Below are 20,315 nucleotides of genomic sequence, written 5' to 3'. Positions count from 1 at the left end.
CCTATATCTCTAACATATGTCATGTCATTCAACTGGTTCTTCCTCTGCTAGAAGAGGACCCTGCTGCACTTGCCTCTCAGATCTAATGATAAAGTTGCTGTCTCTCTGAGTAGTGGAGGAAGGCCAAGAGGAACACTGCAAGCAACGTACGGCGATGACCCGAATGGTATAGAGTCGATAGGCTCGGATAAGATGAAAGGAAGTGGTATTTAGATATTGCACTGGACAAAAGCTGGCAGGTGGATCGTAGGTGAAAGCCAAATACAAAAGTAGTAGATTGGTGAAACAATATACGTTAGCCTAATAAACTAGGCCTAGCTACTTGATTGAGCTCCACCTTAATTAGGCTAATTAGCTTTTAAATCTGGCAATGAAAGTACAGAATAGTTTGTCTCACACATAATATTTCAACTAATTCAGACAGACAGTTTATTTAGCCTAAAATTTGACCGGCCCTATTGTGTGGCCAGTCATGACATTTATCATTATTGATTGGCCAGTTGTATGATCGCTCTCTGCCATCCATCGAAAATTACGTGAGCGTGAGTTTTAGAGAAAAAAAACGAAGTTTGTAAATACCAGCACTGCCATCTCGTGGGCAACACCAGAGCCATTTTGGTCATGCGCAACGAGTGAATTTAAGCCGGAGAGATCAACGAAACGACCGAGCACTCGTTCTTCGAGTCATCTCTACCTTTAAACATTGACATTTGACGTCTTAAATCTCTGGAATTATGTCTTTTTGCGCATTTTCCGGAGGTGAGATCTACAAAGATCACTTTGAAAGTGGTAAGTAGTATTACTCCTACGATGTAAACAGCTGACGTTGAGTGAACTTTTGGTGGACATCTTACTGTTATGAAAGTTGTTTGCGTAAGGTTAACCCTTGATCTGATAAACACGCAAGCCTGTTCAACCTGCTCTTACTTGAATCAGTTTTGGAAGGTGTACTTTAAGTGTGCGTTCTATTGTGTGCTAATAAACAAATATCCGTCAACGATAAATTCATGAAATGATTCAAGAGTGCTGATAGAAACCTAGTTGTTGGCTCTTCCCTGTTAGGCGTATAGGCATATCTTTATAGGAATTTTAAGGATTGATACAAACTTTCCTTTTGATTTTTGTCATCTGGTGACTTCTTGTTTTTGTGTTGCCCTACACTGTCCTTGTGAATTTTCCATCAGGCATCTATGTGTGCGCGGAGTGTGGCCATGAGCTTTTCCCAAGTAGGTCCAAATACGAGCATTCGTCACCCTGGCCAGCATTCACTGAAACCATTCACGAAAATAGCCTATCCAAGCAACAGGAGAGGTCGGGCGCCTTCAAGGTATGCAGCATTTGTTTCCTTGTAGCCGAGACAAACTTTACAATCAGAATGTATATTCATGTGAGGCATCGGTTTTGATTCGAACATGAATATGAAATATGTTGTCATGTAGGTTCGTTGTGGAAAGTGTGGAAATGGACTCGGTCATGAATTTCTGAACGACGGACCTAAACATGGCCAGTCGCGCTTTTGAATATTCAGCAGCTCGCTGCGTTTCGTCCCTAAAGGTGAGTTTCTGGACACACATGTTACAGTTTAATTTCAAAGATTACTGTTTCGATCTCTCTTGTGCTTTTTAAAAGAGAAAGTGAATGATTGACATAGGCAACACTTGCCGTGTTTCCACTCTCGAGGCAAAATGCCGGTGAGCTCGTGCGTGCCAACTAAGGCCTGTTTTCCACTTGAGGGTGTATCCTCGGGGCTTTCTTGATGCCTGGCTTTTGGTCCACCATGTACCCCTGGGGAAAACGGGGTTAACTGGTGCTTGAGGCAGTTTCAAGGGGGAGTTAGTGGAGTCAGGTAAGAGAGGATCAGAGCCAAAAAAAATATTTATTAAATTACAGACACTCTTGCAGAGAGAAACATTTATCATTTTCACCTACATTTTAGTTTATGGGGTTCATGAAACTACTTTTACATATTGTGTACCCATCATTTTGCTTATGGGGATAGATGGTCTGCAAGGACCTGGTCAGATTGGCACATTGCATAGTGATTTGTGCCTCTCAACAATGCAGTATACATCCCATCAACAAGGGAAAATGCACATTGAGTTTCCCCCAAAATGTTCACCATCCACTGCTCAAAAAGTATGAAATATATGTTTAAACATTTTAATTGATCAATTCCCATTTAAAACACAACCTAGTGTGTAAATAATATAAACATTAAAAATGTTTATATATTCAGCTTTTCGAAATGAATGCAGTTCAGCAAATGAATGAAATGTTGGGTAGTGCATTCCAACCCTCCAAATATGAATAATGATAAATAATAATAATAATAACTAGAAAATGCATTTCCTGAAGGAAATACCAGTGCATGAAATGCAAAGGTTAAGAAAGGAAGAAGAAAAGAAAGAAGAGTGAAAGAAGGAAAGAAGAAAGGAAAGAAGAGTGTAAGAAGGAAAGAAGAGTGAAGAAAGGAAAGAAAAGTGGAAGAAGGAAAGAAGAGTGGATGAAGGAAAAAAGAAAGGCAAGAAGAGTGGAAGAAGGAAAGACAAAAGGAAAGAAGAGCGAAGAAAGGAGAGAAGAGTGGAAGAGGGAAAGAAGAAAGGAAAGAAGAGTGAAAGAAGGAAAGAAGAAAGGAAAGAAGAGTGAAGGAAGGAAAGAAGAGTGGAAGAAGGAAATAAGGAAAGAAAGAAGAGTGAAAGAAGGAAAGAAGAAAGGAAAGAAGAGTGAAGGAAGGAAAGAGGAGTGGAAGAAGGAAATAAGGAAAGAAAGAAGAGTGAAAGAAGGAAAGAAGAGTGAAGAAAAGAAAGAAAAGTGGAAGAAGGAAAGAAGAGTGGATGAAGGAAAAAAGAAAGGCAAGAAGAGTGGAAGAAGGAAAGAAAAATGGAAGAAGAAAATAAGAAAGGAAAGAAGAGTGGAAGAAGGAAAGAAGAGTGAACAAGAGTGGCTCTGGATGAAGAGATAAAGAGAGAGTGAAAATATTGAAAAAAGGAGATAAAAATGGAGTGAAGAAGAGAGATTGAGTGTGAGAGAAAGTTGACAGAGAGAAAGATGGAGAGATGGAGAGAAAAAAAAATAGAGAATGGATGGTGTCTTAATGTTCCTAGTTACAGTTAAATTGAGAGGGACAGAGAGAGAAGAGGTTCTTTGGATTTGGCACAGGTGTCAGTGAAGCATACTAAGGCAGAAGGCAGTAACTTCTATGTTAAAGCTCAGTGGTATGATAACAATGGAATAATGACCCTATTAATTAATCAGTAGTAATACTATTTCATTTATCACAATTACCAATACAATGATTATCACACACACACACACACACACACCATTGAATTATCACATTAAGCACATAAAACAATGAACTTGAATTGTCACATGAAACACATAAAACATCTATGTCAGTCCATTGGGGTGTGTGTGTGTGTGTGTGTGTGTGTGTGTGCGTGTCTGTGTGTGTGTGAGAGAGAGAGAGAGAGAGAACGATAGAGAATGAGGCCCATTTTCCCCCTCCACATGCCCCCGCTCGCCAAGCGAAGTTACCCGATTTAGATGCACCTTTTTCGGACTAGCCACAGGCACTGGGTGGGGGAATAGCCCGATAGCTTAGCATATCTGCCATGCAATTCTAATGGTAATGCTACCTAGCTTGATATGCTAACTGTCGGTAGCCTATACATCGTGAAATCAACCAAAATACTGATGTCACTGGCTTTAATTTGATAATGGCATGTTAGTAGTACATTTAATATCAGTACATTTGTTTAATTACTGCTGATATTTTACAAATACGTCAAAAACTCATTTTTGACCTAACTTGAAGTTACGGTCTTTTGCCTTAGCACGGCAGAGTAAAGCACAGGTGCAAGCCAGTTTAAAGACCCTATTATGATGTCATAATGGCCCAATGTAAGTCAATGGGAGAAATTTATATTCGTTTTTCTTTAATATTTTAAAAAGTATAAAGTTTAGAAAAGTGAAAAATACATAGCATAAGTGTCGTTTACAAGACCTACGCGACAAAGTTTGAATGAAGTTTCTACGTTAAGTGGTTCGGGCTGAATTAATCGCAGAAAAAGGTAACAAGAATAAGAAGAAGAAGAAGAAGAAGAAGAAGAAGAAGAAGAAGAAGCCTAGGAATAACAATACAGGGCATTTCATGCACTGTAATAATAAACATTTCATATACGGTGCGTGTCATGATCCAACACCCGTGGAACAAATCTCAATATACAGTATTTCAATAAAACACACAGCTATCCCACAATGCCAGCCCAGTACAGTACAGTTTTAAGCAATAGATGTTATGAAGGATACGCTTTAATTGAGTGAAACAGCAATTAGCATTAGTCTGATGAATCTGTTCATTCCGCAAACGAAGATCATTCAGCACACAATCAGCCCCTTCGGTTTCCATTCTATTCTTTTTCTTCTCTACTTCTGCTCGAGGTCGTAGGTGGCTGGCATCCAGACTGAATCGCATGATTCCAGTGATATTTGTACGATTTCCCACTGACTTGTGAAATTGACGGGATGGGTGACATTATCACCAATAGGCTTAGGCTATTTACTACTGGGCTATCGGCCCAGAAACGCAAATTGTTTTGGTTATCGCTGCTTGAATCACCAGATTGGCCTGATTTCTAGGTCGCATTGCCCCGATAGTGGAAGCGCAAGTACAGTTAGACATTAATACAAGTGTAATTGCAATTTGTCATTGGTGAACTTTACATGAAGAGTTCTGTTATATTTTCAGAAAGAAGTTTTGGATCAATATTAAACTTTTTAACGATGGATTCTCTGTCTGGCATCTAGTCTAGCCCTGAAGCTTATTATTAATACCTATGATGTGAAATATGCCTTCCTGTCCTTTAAACTTCATTATTGATGCACATGATGTGAAATATGCCTTCTGTCCTTTGTTGATGTACCTGCTCTCATTTTCAACAGACGGCCAGTAAGGCGAGCTGTGTGAGGGGGAGGTGAACATGCTGTAGGAGTATGACGGAGGCGGGCGGGCAGGCTGGTTGGAGGTGGGCCTCTTCATGACGTGTACTGTTCTAAAGCCCAGAACGGGAAGGTCAGGACACAGATGCACCAGTGGCCTCACCGCCCAACCAGGACCGCCGGGCTCCACAAACACCTGCTTTAAACAGTCAACGCATTTACATTTACATTTAAGATTTAGTGAAAATGTTAGTGATTTCTATTAAAGTTACAGATTTTGGACATTGCATAATATTGCATTTGGGTGTAAGTTATGTCTCAATCTTAAGAGACATACGTTTGATGTCAGTTATGTCTGTGAAAAATGTATGAGTACTCCTTTTACTTTATTACAGTGCATGAAATGCCCTGTATTGTTATTCCTAGGCTTCTTCTTCTTCTTCTTCTTCTTCTTCTTCTTATTCTTGTTACCTTTTTCTGCGATTAATTCAGCCCGAACCGCTTAACGTAGAAACTTCATTCAAACTTTGTCGCGTAGGTCTTGTAAAGGACACTTATGCTATGTATTTTTCACTTTTCTAAACTTTATACTTTTTAAGATATTAAATAAAAACGAATCTAAATTTTCCCATTGACTTACATTGGGCCATTATGACATCATAATAGGGTCTTTAAACTGGCTTGCACCTGTGCTTCACTGACAGCTGCGCCAAATCAAAGGAACCTCTTCTCTGTCCCTCTCAATTTAACTGTAACTAGGAACATTAAGACACCTTCCATTCTCTACTTTTTTTTCTCTCCATCTTTCTCTCTATCCCTCTCAGTCTACTTTCTCTCACACTCAATCTCTCTTCTTCACTCCATTTTTATCTCCTTTTTTCAATATTTTCGCTCTTTTTCTCTTCCACTCTTCTTTCCTTCTTCCACTCTTCTTTCCTTTCTTCTTTCCTTCTTCCACTCTTCTTTCCTTCTTTCACTTTTCTTTCCTTTCTTCACTCTCCTTTCTTCTTTCCTTCTTTCACTTTTCTTTCCTTTCTTCACTCTCCTTTCTTCTTTCCTTCTTTCACTCTTCTTTCCTTCTTCAACTATTATTTCCTTCTTTCACTCTTCTTTCCTTTCTTCACTCTTCTTTCTTTTCTTCTTCCACTCTTCTTTCCTTTCTTTTCTTCTTTCCTTCTTTCACTCTTCTTTCCTTCATCCTCTCTTCTCTCCTTTCTTCACTCTTCTTTCCTTTCTTCTTTCCTTCTTCCACTCTTCTTTCCTTTCTTATTTCCTTCTTTCACTCTTCTTTCTTTTTTTCTCCTTTCCTAACTTTTGCATTTCATGCACTGGTATTTCCTTCAGGAAATGCATTTTCTAGTTTCAATATTCATATTACTATTGCAATAAATCACTAAATTGTGAGGTTCACAAAAAGTACATTTATTTTTGTACATCAAAAGTTAAGGAAGATACAGTGTAGTGTATACATTGATAGTTTTATTTAGAGATTAGAGTTTTTCTTCTTTAAATCAGGGCAATATTGGATAAAGGGCCAAATATAATCTGGGTCAGGTTGAGATTGTCCCTTGAATTGTCTGACCACACTCTATATTGAGTTGACTTTGTAGATTTCAGATACAATATTTAACCGTCTTCAAAAAAAAATTCGTCTGGTGGTCAAATTATTAGTCTCGTCACTGCTGTTTCATAAGCCCTTTCAAAACAACGTTTGGAATGTCATACTATATGTTGCTAGGAACTTGTTTCTACCAATAGGTGGTGCGGTTGATCACAACATCTTCAGATCCATTACTTGAACATTGCAGTGAGGTATATGAGCAGTGGTAATGCACTGCAAAGTGTAGCACTGATACAGGCCCTGGCAGAAGTTTGATACTAGTGGTTTTCGGATGATGCTAACTTGAGGAAATGTTAGGAACTATACCAACATAAATACTTACTTGAATGTTGATATACCACTGTACATTAGTACAGCTTATCAAGCTGATCTGTCCTTGCTCCTTATTAATAAATAGGGATCTACCGATGCCACTTTCTGGGACAGTAAGAGTACTTGCATTTGTGTACTTGCTGATGCAGAGTACTAAATAAGGAGTACGGGTACTTAATAAGGCAGTATTTCTACTTTGAAAAAAAACAAAACAATTGCCATCAAAATGTGATGAATTTGGCTACCGTTTTTTACCCCCCATCAGATGCGCTCTGGTTGTTGCAAAATAAAATATAATATTATGAACATAAAATGTGTAACAGGAGGCTATTTTCAACCAAAAACAAAACATTCTGTTTAAACAAAATAGTGTGTTCGGTGCATGGTATCGTAGAATTTGAATATATGAGGACAGCATCAGCTCAATACACAATACTGGTATGGGTATCAGTGCCTCCCTATTAATAAGAGCGGTGTCTGCAGTCAATGCTGAGATGGATAAATGTGTGCGATTACTGAAACAACAGGGATTCAATTGACCCCTGCTATTAACCAGATGATTTGAAGAATCTGAGTCAGAAGTGACTTGAATCCAAGAAAATAGGATGGGGTGTGGGTTAGTCTAACATGCATAATACGTAGCCTACCGTTTGCACCCATGTTGTAAGCCATAAGACAATGGACACGGTTTAGCACAGAAAACCAAAGGAACTTGCCTGGATATAATTGATTGAAAAGTAGTTATTTGTTATTGGCGTAATGTAGAGGGAAAAAAGTAGTGATCAAAGATTACTCATTTCTAACCACTTTTAACGGAATCAAATCCTCCACACAAGAATGCCCCTTAGTGTTACAGTTTTTTACACTTGCTAAAACACTAAAACCCATTGGCTGACCAAAGTTCTCAGTTGCCTGGACTCATGAAGCTAATTGGGCAGTCTGTTGTCAATACCTTAAACTATTTCTCATGGTAAAACACAATTTGCTGATCTCACTTAGACTTTTTAGCAAAACTCTAAACACATTCTCAGTCTCAAAACACATTCTGCACTCTAATGCACATGTCATCCATACTGGTAAACACAAGTGGCAAAAATCAAATACAAATAGAGAACACATGTCATTGATTAAACACAACCACTCAAAATTGATTTCACTTGTGTCAAATGATGTGACACAACCAATATAAGCCAGTTTAGAGAGCAAACAGGTTGATGAAGGTAGGAAGGAGAAAGTATTGAAATGGATAGAAGAATCATTGTGAGAGGACGAGGACGAGTGCGTATGCGAGGTGGGGCACGAGGAGGAAGAGGAGGAGGGGGAGAAAGAGGAAGAGGAGGACAAAGAGGAAGAGGAGGACAAAGAGGAAAACAAAGAGTGGCAATATCGGACGAAATTAGAGCAACAGTTATAGACCATGTTGTAGTCCATGGACTGACAATGAGGGAAGCAGGACTTAGAGTGCAACCCAATTTGAGCCGATTTTCTGTGTCCACCATAGTAAAGACATTCAGAGAAGAGAACAGGTACAGTATACTACTGTGTTTTTGTAATTGCAGATTTACTGTACTTCTCTATTGCAGCGGTTTCAATTGACATTTGTGAAGTTCATCACTGTATGTATTATACTGCATGAATATTTTTGTAACTGCACATCTACTTTTTTTAGAACTGCAAGGCTGCCACATGCAGGTGGAAGGACATCTGTATTCACTGCAGAGCAAGAGACCATTATAGTGGGCATGGTCCTTCAAAATAATTTAATTTGACTCAGAGATATCCAAGAAAGAGTCATACTAGGCAACACAGACTTCCAGGGAATTGAAAGTGTTAGCATATCCACAATTCACCGTGTCCTCCATCGCAACGGCATGAGGATGAAACAGGTCTACCGAGTACCTTTTGAGCGCAACTCACCCAGGGTGAAAGAACTGCGAGCTCAGTATGTGCAAGTAAGTGTACATTCAGACACATTTACGTATTGTAATCCAGATTGTCTACAGTACTGCCACATTCTATGTGAATGACACAAGGGCGTAGGTTTGGTCTCAGCATTGGTAGGGACACTGCCCGGCAGACCCCCCCACCCCCACCATAAATTGAAAAATGTAGTTGATGTTATATTTAACAGACAAACTTTATTAGATTATATTAACATTTGTGTACTTACTTGTGGAACTTGGAACTGATTTAAACATAATAAGAATAATAAACCCTTAGTTTAAATAAAAAACTAAACGTTCTCCACATTTCTTGACATCACATGTTTTTGTTGTCCTTTTTGGATATCCCAAACATGAGTAAGACCTCATCTCAAGCCCTGATGGTCCAGCTGCTTCTTCCTCAACCTGCACTGGATTTCTTAGTTTCCTGAATGCATTTCAAAATATTGCCTTAATGAACAAAATGACCTAATGATAAGTACATGCAGTGCATTTGTTTGTTCTGAAATTAATTTGTATTTTGTAATATGTGGGTAAATGGTTAAGGTTTTATGGAGCTGTACTAAACCTACATCATCTGGATTGCAGTGCAATGAAATAATGTAGTCATGAATTATATGCTACATACATTTGGGCATCCCAATTTATTGCACCTTTTTACTACCTTCAAGTATAACATGTATTCTCAAAATAGCCAGTGTGATTGATTACATTCATGGGTAAAATTGTCTAAACAGGGTAGGGTAGCTTATCCTTCTGGCTTCAACAAGACGAGATGTAATGCAAGCTAAAGTTTCATGCCCTACACAACAACTTTCAAAACATCTTTCCATTGTACAATGGGTGGCGATTTAGGGTTAGCAGCTTCGCAATGTGGGTAGTTTTCCGACTAGCTAACTAACAGTGACCTGGGCTTTTTGATAGCTCTATGGGTGGAAAAAAACTTCTGGCATCTCTTTTCTTTTTAGGTGGCTTTTCAGAGCACAAAAGGGTCAAAATATCAATGCTGAGACCAAACGAAATACTGATATGAGGCGTTATTATTTCCTGGCGAATTTAGTAGCTTACCGTACCTACTAGCAGCACTCTTTCAGGATTCATGTAGTGTTTCTGACTGCCACTTCAGCCAATTAAATGACAGCATCTTGTCTCACAGGCGCATTGGAAAACTTAGAAATGTATGTCTAACTCTTCTGGGCGACGAACATTGTATTGATAATAATACGAATGAGTTTGCAAATATATTGTGCAAAATAATTTTCTCAAATTAACAAAATATTGGTAGGGACTTTTTTGTCTTTCCCAAACTTTGGTCGTGACTAGTCCCTACCAACCCTATGCAAACCTACGCCCTTGGAATGACATTTCTGTACTCTTTAGTACATACAATGTATATGAATCAGAAGTGCATACAGTAGGCCTAATTGAACTCTACAATATAGCACTGTCTCTGTACAACTTACATAATTCTACATGTAGAATTGTATACAGTAATGTATACATTATGTTGTATTCCCACACAGACAATATTTGACCTGGAATCATTGGAAAGACCCCATGAGCTTATATTTCTGGATGAAGCAGGCTTCAACCTGACAAAGAGGAGAAGGAGAGGCCGAAATGTGCTTGGACAGCGGGCAATTGTTGAAGTACCTGGTCAACGAGGTGGCAATGACGCAATCTGTGCTGCTATCAGCAATCATGGTGTTTTACATCAGCATGTAACACTACTCAGTGCGGGCACACGATGGCAGCACTCCGATCCCATCCAATTCTCTCCATGGGGTCTCCATGGGGGGTTAACTGCTCTATCTCAAAGCACATGGCAGTGACCAATCTAGATCTTGGCCGTGTCAGTTCAAATCAAATGCGGAATGTTTACATCTGCTACCGTTGATTATACAGTAAATACGTTGTGAAATGAAACAAAAACACACCACAGTTAAAGTTGTATTAGTATTGATTGATTCACATCGATATGAATGGATTACATGACTAACAACTGGTGGAAAGTAATATGAAAATATTTGTTCACTGAATTAGCGTTCTGTCCCAAACAGTTGCGTTCCAGTTTCAAAGTTTCAGTTTCGCTTTCAGTATTTCAACGTGAATGAGAGGGAGCACAAGAACTGAGCGTTTATCATATCATATACATTATATATGATGCATTTATATGTCTGTGGGTACGATCTCAAGCACGTGCAAAAGTTGTTGTTGTCCAATTTGAATCAGATACGAGAGACACATGCGCGCCCAGTCCAATTACCAGCGGAATCGAATCGTGTGTCCAGGGGTTTACATCGGAGTCCAGTGGGACTCAAGTCGGACACAATGAATCTAGTTCTGGGGAGACACATGTGTCCAATATCCAATTTAAATCGGACTGAAATCGGAAATTGGACACATGTGTCCACACTGACTAGGGCCATATAACACCCAGCATCTCCTTACATTTCTGGGAAATTTAAGAGATATTTTATTTCAGCAGCGAGTCCAAGAGCAGCAGGGTCAAGAGCTACTAGTAAATGAGAATCCCATGCCCACCTACGTTATAGTGTTGGACAATGTAAGTTTCCACCGAGCTGCTTTGATAAGGGAATGGTTCAAACTGAATGGTCAATTTATGCAATTGTTCCTCCCTCCATACTCGCCTTTCCTTAATGCCATTGAGGAGTTTTTCTCCTCATGGCGTTGGAAAGTCTATGATAGACAACCTTACACCAGAGTTAATCTGCTGGAAGCAATGGGATTAGCCTGTGGTGATATAGGTGAGGAATCGTGCCAGGGTTGGATACGGCACACAAGAGGCTTCTTCCCCCGTTGCCTCAGGCGAGAAAACATTGCGTGTGACGTCGATGAAGTGCTCTGGCCTGACCCAACCCAAAGACAAGATGAAGCACCTTGACATGTTTACTCCTTTGATTTTTGTCCCTTTTGTACAATTCATTGTAGGCTGTATACAGTAATGTACAATAAACAAGGTGTCTGATCCTGAACATTGTGCTTTGTATTTGTTTTGCTTTGTACAGTAACAGTATTGACTGCTCAATAGATTTTGACTGGTTGCAGGTTCATATCAACAAAGAACAAGAGTGAGTTGTGAGTAGTGAGATGCAGGGTACAGTACTATAGGGGTATAAGGAGGAGAAAGAACCACCAAAAATTAGAGCAAAGCAGAGTGGTAATTTCTAGTAATACATTTGTATAGCTACTATGAGAACATGTATGAGAACATTCATCAACATCGTTCATCAAAAGACAATGATGGATAAATATGAAATTAGTTTTGAGATTAAAAATGTACTTCTCCCTGAGAACTATATGTTTTGAACAGTGTGTTTTCTATTTTTTGGTGTATTGTTTACTGACTGCTTGAAAGTGTATATCATTTTGATCAATTTGTTTATGATTTGAGAGCAGTGTTTGATTTTGAGCACAGGTAAAACTGTTTTGAGGCGAAAGTTTCATTTTGCAAGAGGATTCAGAGGTTTTGTAAATAGTGCTTGAAGATGAGGTTTTGTGTTTAGAGTTTAGAGAAAATGAGTGACTGTTTCAAGAACGTGTTTTAGCAAGTGTAAAAAACTGTAACAAATTAGATTACATGGCTGTTGTCTGCTGAAGCCTACTGATTCATCAGATTTGTTGCTGCTACCCATTTCCTACTGTAACGAGCATGGCTCAATGCCCGAACACAAAGGGGAGGCCACGCAGAATTTATGATAAATAGTATAATATATATTTATTAATGATTACAATTATAAGCGGTATCTAATAATTATAGGTAAATGTGTGGTGAACGTCAGGGTTGTGAAGAGAAACAAAAGGTGTTGTGTAAAGTCAGTGCAATGGTAATATAAACAAACGACGATAATCCACAATCCAACGATACTCCAAACTCCAAACTCTATCCACGACCAACGAACACCAACTGAGGGTGGCTTTACACGACAACGCTCCCGGGTGAAACCGACAAAATATTTTATCAGATGTGCCTTTTGTTTAGACGGTGACAGCGTTTTTGGGGCTTAAAAACGCAAAAAAATGAACCCACCCTCCAGAGTGGAAATCTTAAAAACGCTCCACCGTCGCGTTCCCGTCTAAAGGGTTGAAAACGCAAAAGTGTGCTCTGAGCTGCTCACGCTGGCTATCCTCGCATACGCGTTGACATCATATCCATGTGGATACAGCCAAACAACAACAAACATGTCGGATTATTTCCATCAGTCGGAGATTCAAGCTGCTTTGATATCTATCCAGGAGTCATTTCAGAAAATAAGCCGAGTAATCACAGATAAAACAGAACAGAGAAGGTGCATTAATTACACTAGGTCTCGAAGCTTGTCTGTTCTATCCCTTGTAGCCTACGTCGCTTTGGCCAAAGGCGTCTGCTAAATGACTAAATGTAAATGTACACGAACACTGCAAAAGTAAGTGAATGAATAAATAAATAAGCACCCAATCGCGTTAAAATAGCCATAGTGGAATAGAATGGACAGGATATACATCCTGCAGTAGGTAGGCCTACCTCCACGTCTGCACCGTTAAGTTCAATTTCACACACTTTTGCGTCACCGTCTGCATGCAGATTTCCACCCAAAGACTCTCGTCTTAACGCAAATTAAAAAGTGGGAACGCAACGCCACTTTTGCGGTTTGCGTTCAGATCGTTGTCGTGTAAAGCTAGCCTGAAGGGAAGACCAAAAGCTCTCCCATCTTCCACCTGATCAGGGCTTTTGTAGCCCATCCAATCAAGCATCCACCTGCTTGCAATCCTCTGCTACACCTGTTTCCAATCACCTGGTTAAAGATAGACAGACAGAACAGGCATGCAATCATGGGGGGCGGGGCCTAGATCCGGGTCGTAACATCCCCCCCCTTAAGACAGAAGCCCACCTAGGTGGGATTCTGCACAATCAAAACCCCATTTACCTAAAACATCCAATTCACCTCTTCATTATTCACTCACACGCTCAACAATCATCCAGCTCACCAGTCGCACAACCTACTGCCCCTCAGCAATTCCAGGGCCTGAAAAAGCAGTCTAAGAGGGACAGGGGAAGAGACAGGAGAGGAGAGATACACATGTAGTAAGCAAACAACAACCATTCCACATATCCCCCCCACCCCTGGGGCGCAGGACACGCATAAGTCCGTGTAATTTTGACATCTCTCTTCAGCACATTGCAAGAGGTGAAACCCTTGTATAACAAAAGGAAGCCAACAATCTTTACATCCAAACCAATAAAGGCCCATCCGATCAATATACCTAATACAGCCCCAAGGAAGAAACTGGTGACTTTTCTTTTATTCTTTTGACAGGAGAATATGAAGGTGCGTTCCGGGCCGATGCCAACTGATAACCCTGTAATAAATAATAGATTTACTATTTCAAGGAGGGCTTTCTCGAAAAACAGGTTTATTCCAACAAAAAGGGAAAACACGGTGAATCCTGCTACACCCATTCCGATTTTCGGAGACTTCACTGATTTTTCGCTACTTTTCGCGCTGAAAACCTCAGTGAAGCCCTCCAGAAACTCTGAGACACAGTCATCTTTTTTAGTGGCATCCATTTCCTCAGTTAATCCTGCCAGTGGTGGTGGCCCGCTTGGCCATACCCGGTGCCCAGCCACCATGTTACCCAGAATTACGTGCACTCCTGGCACAGGCAACGCCTGACGAACACCCACAATTACTTCACCCTGCACAAGATCAGAACTCAGCACAATCTTGTGCAAGGGAACAGACATAATTTGCATTCCCATGCCCTGAATTTTAAATTTCAAGGGATTGAGGCCTTTGGGTATGATACCTAGTTAGTTGCTGGACGAAGCTTAGTGAAATTGATCACATACATCCCATCCATCCACAACATGCAAACACACACACACACACATTATGGGCCCATTGCGTGGATGTTGTGTTTGGGGGGCTGTGGTCCATGTGTGGTAGAGAGCTGACACAAGGTACATTTTTACTGGAGCCAAACATCTGTCTCTGCATACTGATGATGGAACAGTAAACAGTTCCTATAAACTGGGACAATGTGATTTCCCTTCAACACAAAACCTAGAAGGTCAACAACTTTCAGGACACTGCAGTATTCAGGCAATTGTCTGCGATAATGTTTTGTAATTTTGTTGTTGTTTTGTTGCCTGGCCACGTTGACAAACAGCCTGAAATGCTGCACTCAAACATGATGCCCAGGTATGTTTCAGGGGCTCAAAGCAAGAATGTCAGCGATGCAAACATCTAACATCTGAGAATATGCACAAAGGCAATGTGTGAATGGGAATCTTCAGAGCAGAAATCCAATCCATTCAGCTCCAAGGGCAGTTTTAAGTTGTGGTGGGCAGATTCGGAGACAGAGGAGCGCGTTGCCCTGGTCGAGACACCACCAACCATAGATACTATGGTTAAAACATGTAGCTTAAGGAAGTGCCACAAGTTTCTCATTTGAGATGGACGTCTCCACACTTTAGTTCCACGTCAGATCACACAGACAAAAATGTGACTTCTTACAACTTTATCTCTCAAGGTTTCAAAGTTATCAAACCACGGATGGTCATGTTCTCAGACGTTTGTCTATTTTGGCTTTGGTCTATGCCTTTGAGATATGGACAGAAATGCTTTTATTTAAGCTTTAAAGTGAATCACACAAACATAATGCCTTTTCAATTCCTCATGCTATTCCCATTGATTTTTCTGTGCCTGCCTCTGCTGTCCAGCTTCAATGCTGCAGAGTCAAGGTCATGGTCTAACAGGAAACCAGAGCTGGGGAGAGAAAGAGAGCTTTACAGTTTCTTCCTCCCTTTTATCTTCCTTCTCAAAGCCAAAGATGAATTAAACATGAAACAGAGCAGCAGAATGAGAAAAGTGTTTCATACAGTAGGGAGATTAAAAACAGGATTTTTTTTATGTGAACAGTTCTCAATTAAATTATGTCCATTCAAGTTGCTTCATCAACATCAATTATATAGTTTTTATACATACATTGCAAACTTAAATCAGTACACTGTACAACTGTAGAAAAAAGAAAACATACAGAACACAAAACATTCAACATTTTCTGAGATAGACAAGCACAAGATGTGTTGAATGAAAAAGAAATATTTTCTTCCTGTAAAGAAAGTTGGACAATTGATGTCAACAATAACCAGGACAGACAGGAAGATGTTGATCAGAGGTCTAGCAGGTCCTGGATCAAATCTAGAGACAGAAACACAAATTGGGTCATTCTTCCATCTTCAAACTCATCCCTCAAGCCAATATTGCTAAACCTGGAAGATTCAGCACCAGCACAACATTCCTTTTGCTCACCTGGGTATTTCATGCTTCTCGTAAGCTGTTCGACTGCATCGCGGGAGAGTGTTTGGATTTCGTTGCGATGGCGCACGCGCCCGTCTGGAGTCAGGTGCCACAGACAGGACTTGCGCTCCCCTCCGCTGGACACCTGCTGGGGCGTCTTCTTGAAGCTGGTGCTGAAGCACAGGTTGTGACGGATGGTGTTCTTCCAGCCGTCAGGGGCAGTCTGGAAGAAGGGGAAGTGCTCCCTGGAGCAGAGAGAGGAATCAAACTAAAAGCATAGGAATGGATTGAATGGGGTAAATGAACAAAAAACAACTACAGTATCCAAAGCCACTGATTTCAGATAGCAGCAGACATGGTTTTATGCCTAATTATAATTAATGCTTAACTAAACTTTGAGGAATATTCATTGGAGACCAGTGAATCTGTTGGAGCAGCAGCATCGGAGCCAGTGACTCTTAAGCACCTGAACAAACCGATAAAGAAGGCTGGTTCTGTGCTGGGGACCGCAGAGCAGTTGGGGAGAGAAGGATGTTGCACATGATGCTCAACAGAATGGACAACACTACACACCCTCTACACAACCTACTGGTCAGATAACACAACACACCCTCTACACAACCTACTGGTCAGACAACACTACACACCCTCTAAACAACCTACTGGTCAGACAACAAAGTATCTCCAGTCAGAGGTTATTTCGGCCCCGCAGCAATAAGGACCGTCACAGGAGGTCATTCCTGCACAGCTCAATAGCCATCTATAATGAGTCCCCTCTGGGTAGGGAGAGGAGATGACTCCTTTGAGTGGCAATGCACAATGCACAGGTTACAATTAATATTTCACATAAACAGCAATATTTTGCCTTAAAGTTCAATTCAATTTTTATATAAAAAAACATTCTAGTACAATAGTACTGTGTGCATGAATTATTATGTGTTCTGTCTTTTAAACCCATCTCATTGTGTACGTTTGTCATTTATGTGAAATGTTGCCGAAACACTGACATTTCCCTTTGGAGATAAAGTTCTCTCTCTATCTATTTCTGTCTGAATCTTGCAAAATTAAAACATCTTCTGTTAGTCACCTGGTGAAACTGTAGATTTGCTGAACATTCAGGCTCCCAGTGCGACTGCTGCCGAGGGCCATTGCAATGAGAAGGCAGTAATTGACTGGAGGTCGAGGCCAAGCCCAGGCTCTGAAGTCAAAGCTGTCACTTTCTTTATGCTCACGTCGTGGGGGTCTGCCACGGCCCCTGCCCCTAGTCTGGTTGGGCCGGCGCACCCTCTCGCTCTCCTTCGGCACTCTGGTCTTCCGTGTGACTTTGACCTTCCGGCAGATCTCCAACTCTGCCGAGGACTCGTCATCAGACACCTGAGGGGGGTGAACTCCCAGTGTTTAATACAATAAACACTCATTGCATAGGAATTACAACACAATACAAAAGGCCAAACTTCTGTGGGCAATTGCTTTGCTGGTTAGCATTTGGCTAGCATTGTTGCGCTTTAGAACTGTACCAGATCATTTTTAAAGGGCATAGATGAGTTCTAACTGTACTACTTAAAGTTTTGCATGCTGTTGTGCGCTAGATTAAACACGATTGCTGTGTTAAAAAGAAGCTTGGGTTCAGTGGGTACGCTGCTAAAACGTCTGAAAACCGGAACTACTAGGCCTATTTCCCAACCTTACAATGAGACAAGGGGTGTTTCTTAAAGTCAAGAATACTTCATTGGGTTCTTCTGAATCCTGCCAAGTCGGGTCCCTCAGAGGCTTGGCATGACTCCCTCCTGGCATTCAGAGAACAAATTCTGTGCTACTTAAAAAAAAAAGGCTCTGGTACTACTAAAATTGGTTGTCACTCAACTTGCCCCATGTAACGGTTAAGTTGATGCAGCCATCTGAGGAAACAGTTGCTAAATATTGAATTAACTAGATTTTAAAAGTATAATTTTGAATATAATTATTAACAATTAAATCCTCCATTCCGCTGATGTTATTGGTGTTCATGAAATAAATATTACAACCAATTTGTTGACAGCCCTAAACCTAAAGATGGTTTGCCAAGTCTCTAGGATTAGAAACAGACATGGAAATCTTAAATTGAATAAAAACTTTATCCACAAAACTTTTTCCAAGAAATATCCACCGATTATTTGTATGTTGGTCCTTTAAGCCCATAATGTAACAAAATCATAACTGAATCATGTTCTGAATATCGGGTACACTCAGAAACGTTTAAGCATAAACACTAATATGTCACATATGCATGGAAGATGCTATTCAGAATGACAAAACAACAATGTTTCTCCGTCATCCAAACAAAAACTTGGGCTACAAGCACATTTCTACGGATCTGTTTTTATTCTGTAATTATGAGACGCGACAGCGGTTATGCGCCATCTAAAATATTAAATATAATGTCAGTTATTCAATGTAAGGGTGCAACGACTATTTGAATGGATTGAATGTAAATGTAAACATGAAGGGAAAAGATGAATCACCGGTTTTACACACTGCCAGCTTGTCAACATATCTAATTTAAAAACAAAAATATTGAGATAAATTACTTACTGGATGTGAGATGTGGTTATATCTGATATACCAAAAATCTTTGACAGGCAAAACTGTTTTTTTTTTTTTTTTGTGAGAAAATGTTCTTACCACTTTACCAACTTTTTCTTCAACAGCAAGATGAAAAGGAAAATTTTAACTTAATTAAGGGTCACATGACAAATATGTGTATGGATGCCCAGATACAGGTGGTGGGTCATCTTACACCCCTCTCCATATAGGTTAAACCACAGGTGCTTATGACAGAGCGTTAAGCGTTAAGAAACCACAGAAGCAATTCCCACTTGAATTCCACTAGGAGTTTTCCGTCCTGACAAAAATAAACCAAAATACATCACCTCTTTGGTGATATTTTTACCATGTGTTTACTGGTGAAGAAAGTGTCCTTTAAAGACCCGTCAAGAAGCTCAGGTGAGACTGGAGTCAGGGGCTCGTAAGGCAGTTGAGTGTTGATGAATGGGTTATCTATGTTTGGTGAACCCACAGAAGCCTTAGTCGGAGTCTGTCTTGGATGCATAGGACATACCAAATTGGGATTAACAATAAGCCATAGATTTGGCTCAATGTCATTTTCTGCAAAAATATAATTAAAATATAAATAAAAAGGACAAAACACTGAGGGATGTTTTATGGCAATTCAGTATAACGCAGGGCTGGTTAACCTATTATATAATGTCACATCCTCCTTAGGTAGTTGATCAACTCACCATCTGATTGCTTTGAATATTGGCATGGAAGTTCAGCTGATGAAGTTCTTCGTGACATTCTTGCATAATGCCACTGCATCAAGTACTCATTGCGTTGGCCATCTATATTAAGGCAAATACACATGAAATCTAATGTTAACCTCTGCTCTATTTAAATGCAAGAGTTTTACACCTACTATTCTCTACCTTGATGATACTGATCTGTGGTTGTGGTCAGATTGATTTCTTCATTAATATCCCAGTCGGTCAGACCAGTGGTCAGATGAAGGTCAAAAAACCTATCCATATTTTCAAAGCGCAAACACATTGTTTTCCGTCTTGCAGCAACACCGCCTGCTGCCACAAGCTTTCATTTGAATTATAAGAGGCTGTCGTTGGCCGACATGGGGCTAAACTTAGGCAGGTGTGGATAATTGGCAGCCTGCACAAGGTGACCGTAATATGGACCACCTGCAACTGAAATATCTGGGAAAACACGCTGCGTGAAAAACGGAGCTTCAAATCCATCTTCCGTAAATGTAGTACGCTAATTTGCTAATTCAGGAATCTTGCTTTGAATTCGGCCTTAAACGGAAGTTTTAAATCTAGTATATATACTACGTTATTTCTTATTGCTGAAATTCTAGGATTGGAGATGAACTAAGACTGACAAATGTAATCAGAGATGGCATGCTACTCAAGTGGAGACCCAAACAGAAACACGTAAATTGCGTCATAATACAGCCACAGGTGCCAAGACCCTTCTTGTTAGCACAACTGATGTCCGTGCTCTGATGTGGTATCTTACTAGCTCACTACTTCCTCTCTATCCATTCCAAATACGCATTTGGTCTGTCCAGAATGATACAGTTTTAAGGCATCCTCTAAAAGAAGAATCCTTTTTTTCTGCCATAGTAAGAGCATGTTTAGAGGCTTT

The 20,315-nt window shown here is 40.1% G+C and overlaps 2 protein-coding genes across 2 annotated transcripts; one reads left to right on the top strand and one right to left on the bottom strand.

The window, feature by feature from the left end:
- Window positions 1-640: 640 nt before the first annotated feature.
- msrb1a (methionine sulfoxide reductase B1a) lies at window positions 641-5,348 on the top strand. Its single transcript, XM_080855843.1, has 4 exons — window positions 641-789; window positions 1,185-1,327; window positions 1,440-1,554; window positions 4,945-5,348. The coding sequence occupies exons 1-4, from the start codon at window positions 735-737 to the stop codon at window positions 4,953-4,955; spliced, it is 324 nt and encodes a 107-aa protein (XP_080711969.1). The 5' UTR covers window positions 641-734; the 3' UTR covers window positions 4,956-5,348.
- A 10,645-nt stretch (window positions 5,349-15,993) lies between these two features.
- On the bottom strand, window positions 15,994-19,706 carry foxr1 (forkhead box R1; the record flags this gene model as incomplete). Its single annotated transcript, XM_080856115.1, has 6 exons — window positions 15,994-16,022; window positions 16,134-16,366; window positions 17,209-17,495; window positions 19,051-19,265; window positions 19,400-19,501; window positions 19,586-19,706. The coding sequence occupies 6 exons, from the start codon at window positions 19,704-19,706 to the stop codon at window positions 15,994-15,996; spliced, it is 987 nt and encodes a 328-aa protein (XP_080712241.1).
- Window positions 19,707-20,315: the final 609 nt, after the last annotated feature.

Source organism: Sprattus sprattus, assembly GCF_963457725.1.
Source record: "Sprattus sprattus genome assembly, chromosome: 18".
Classification (NCBI taxonomy): domain Eukaryota; kingdom Metazoa; phylum Chordata; class Actinopteri; order Clupeiformes; family Clupeidae; genus Sprattus; species Sprattus sprattus.
This window is presented reverse-complemented; position numbering and strand designations above follow the sequence as displayed.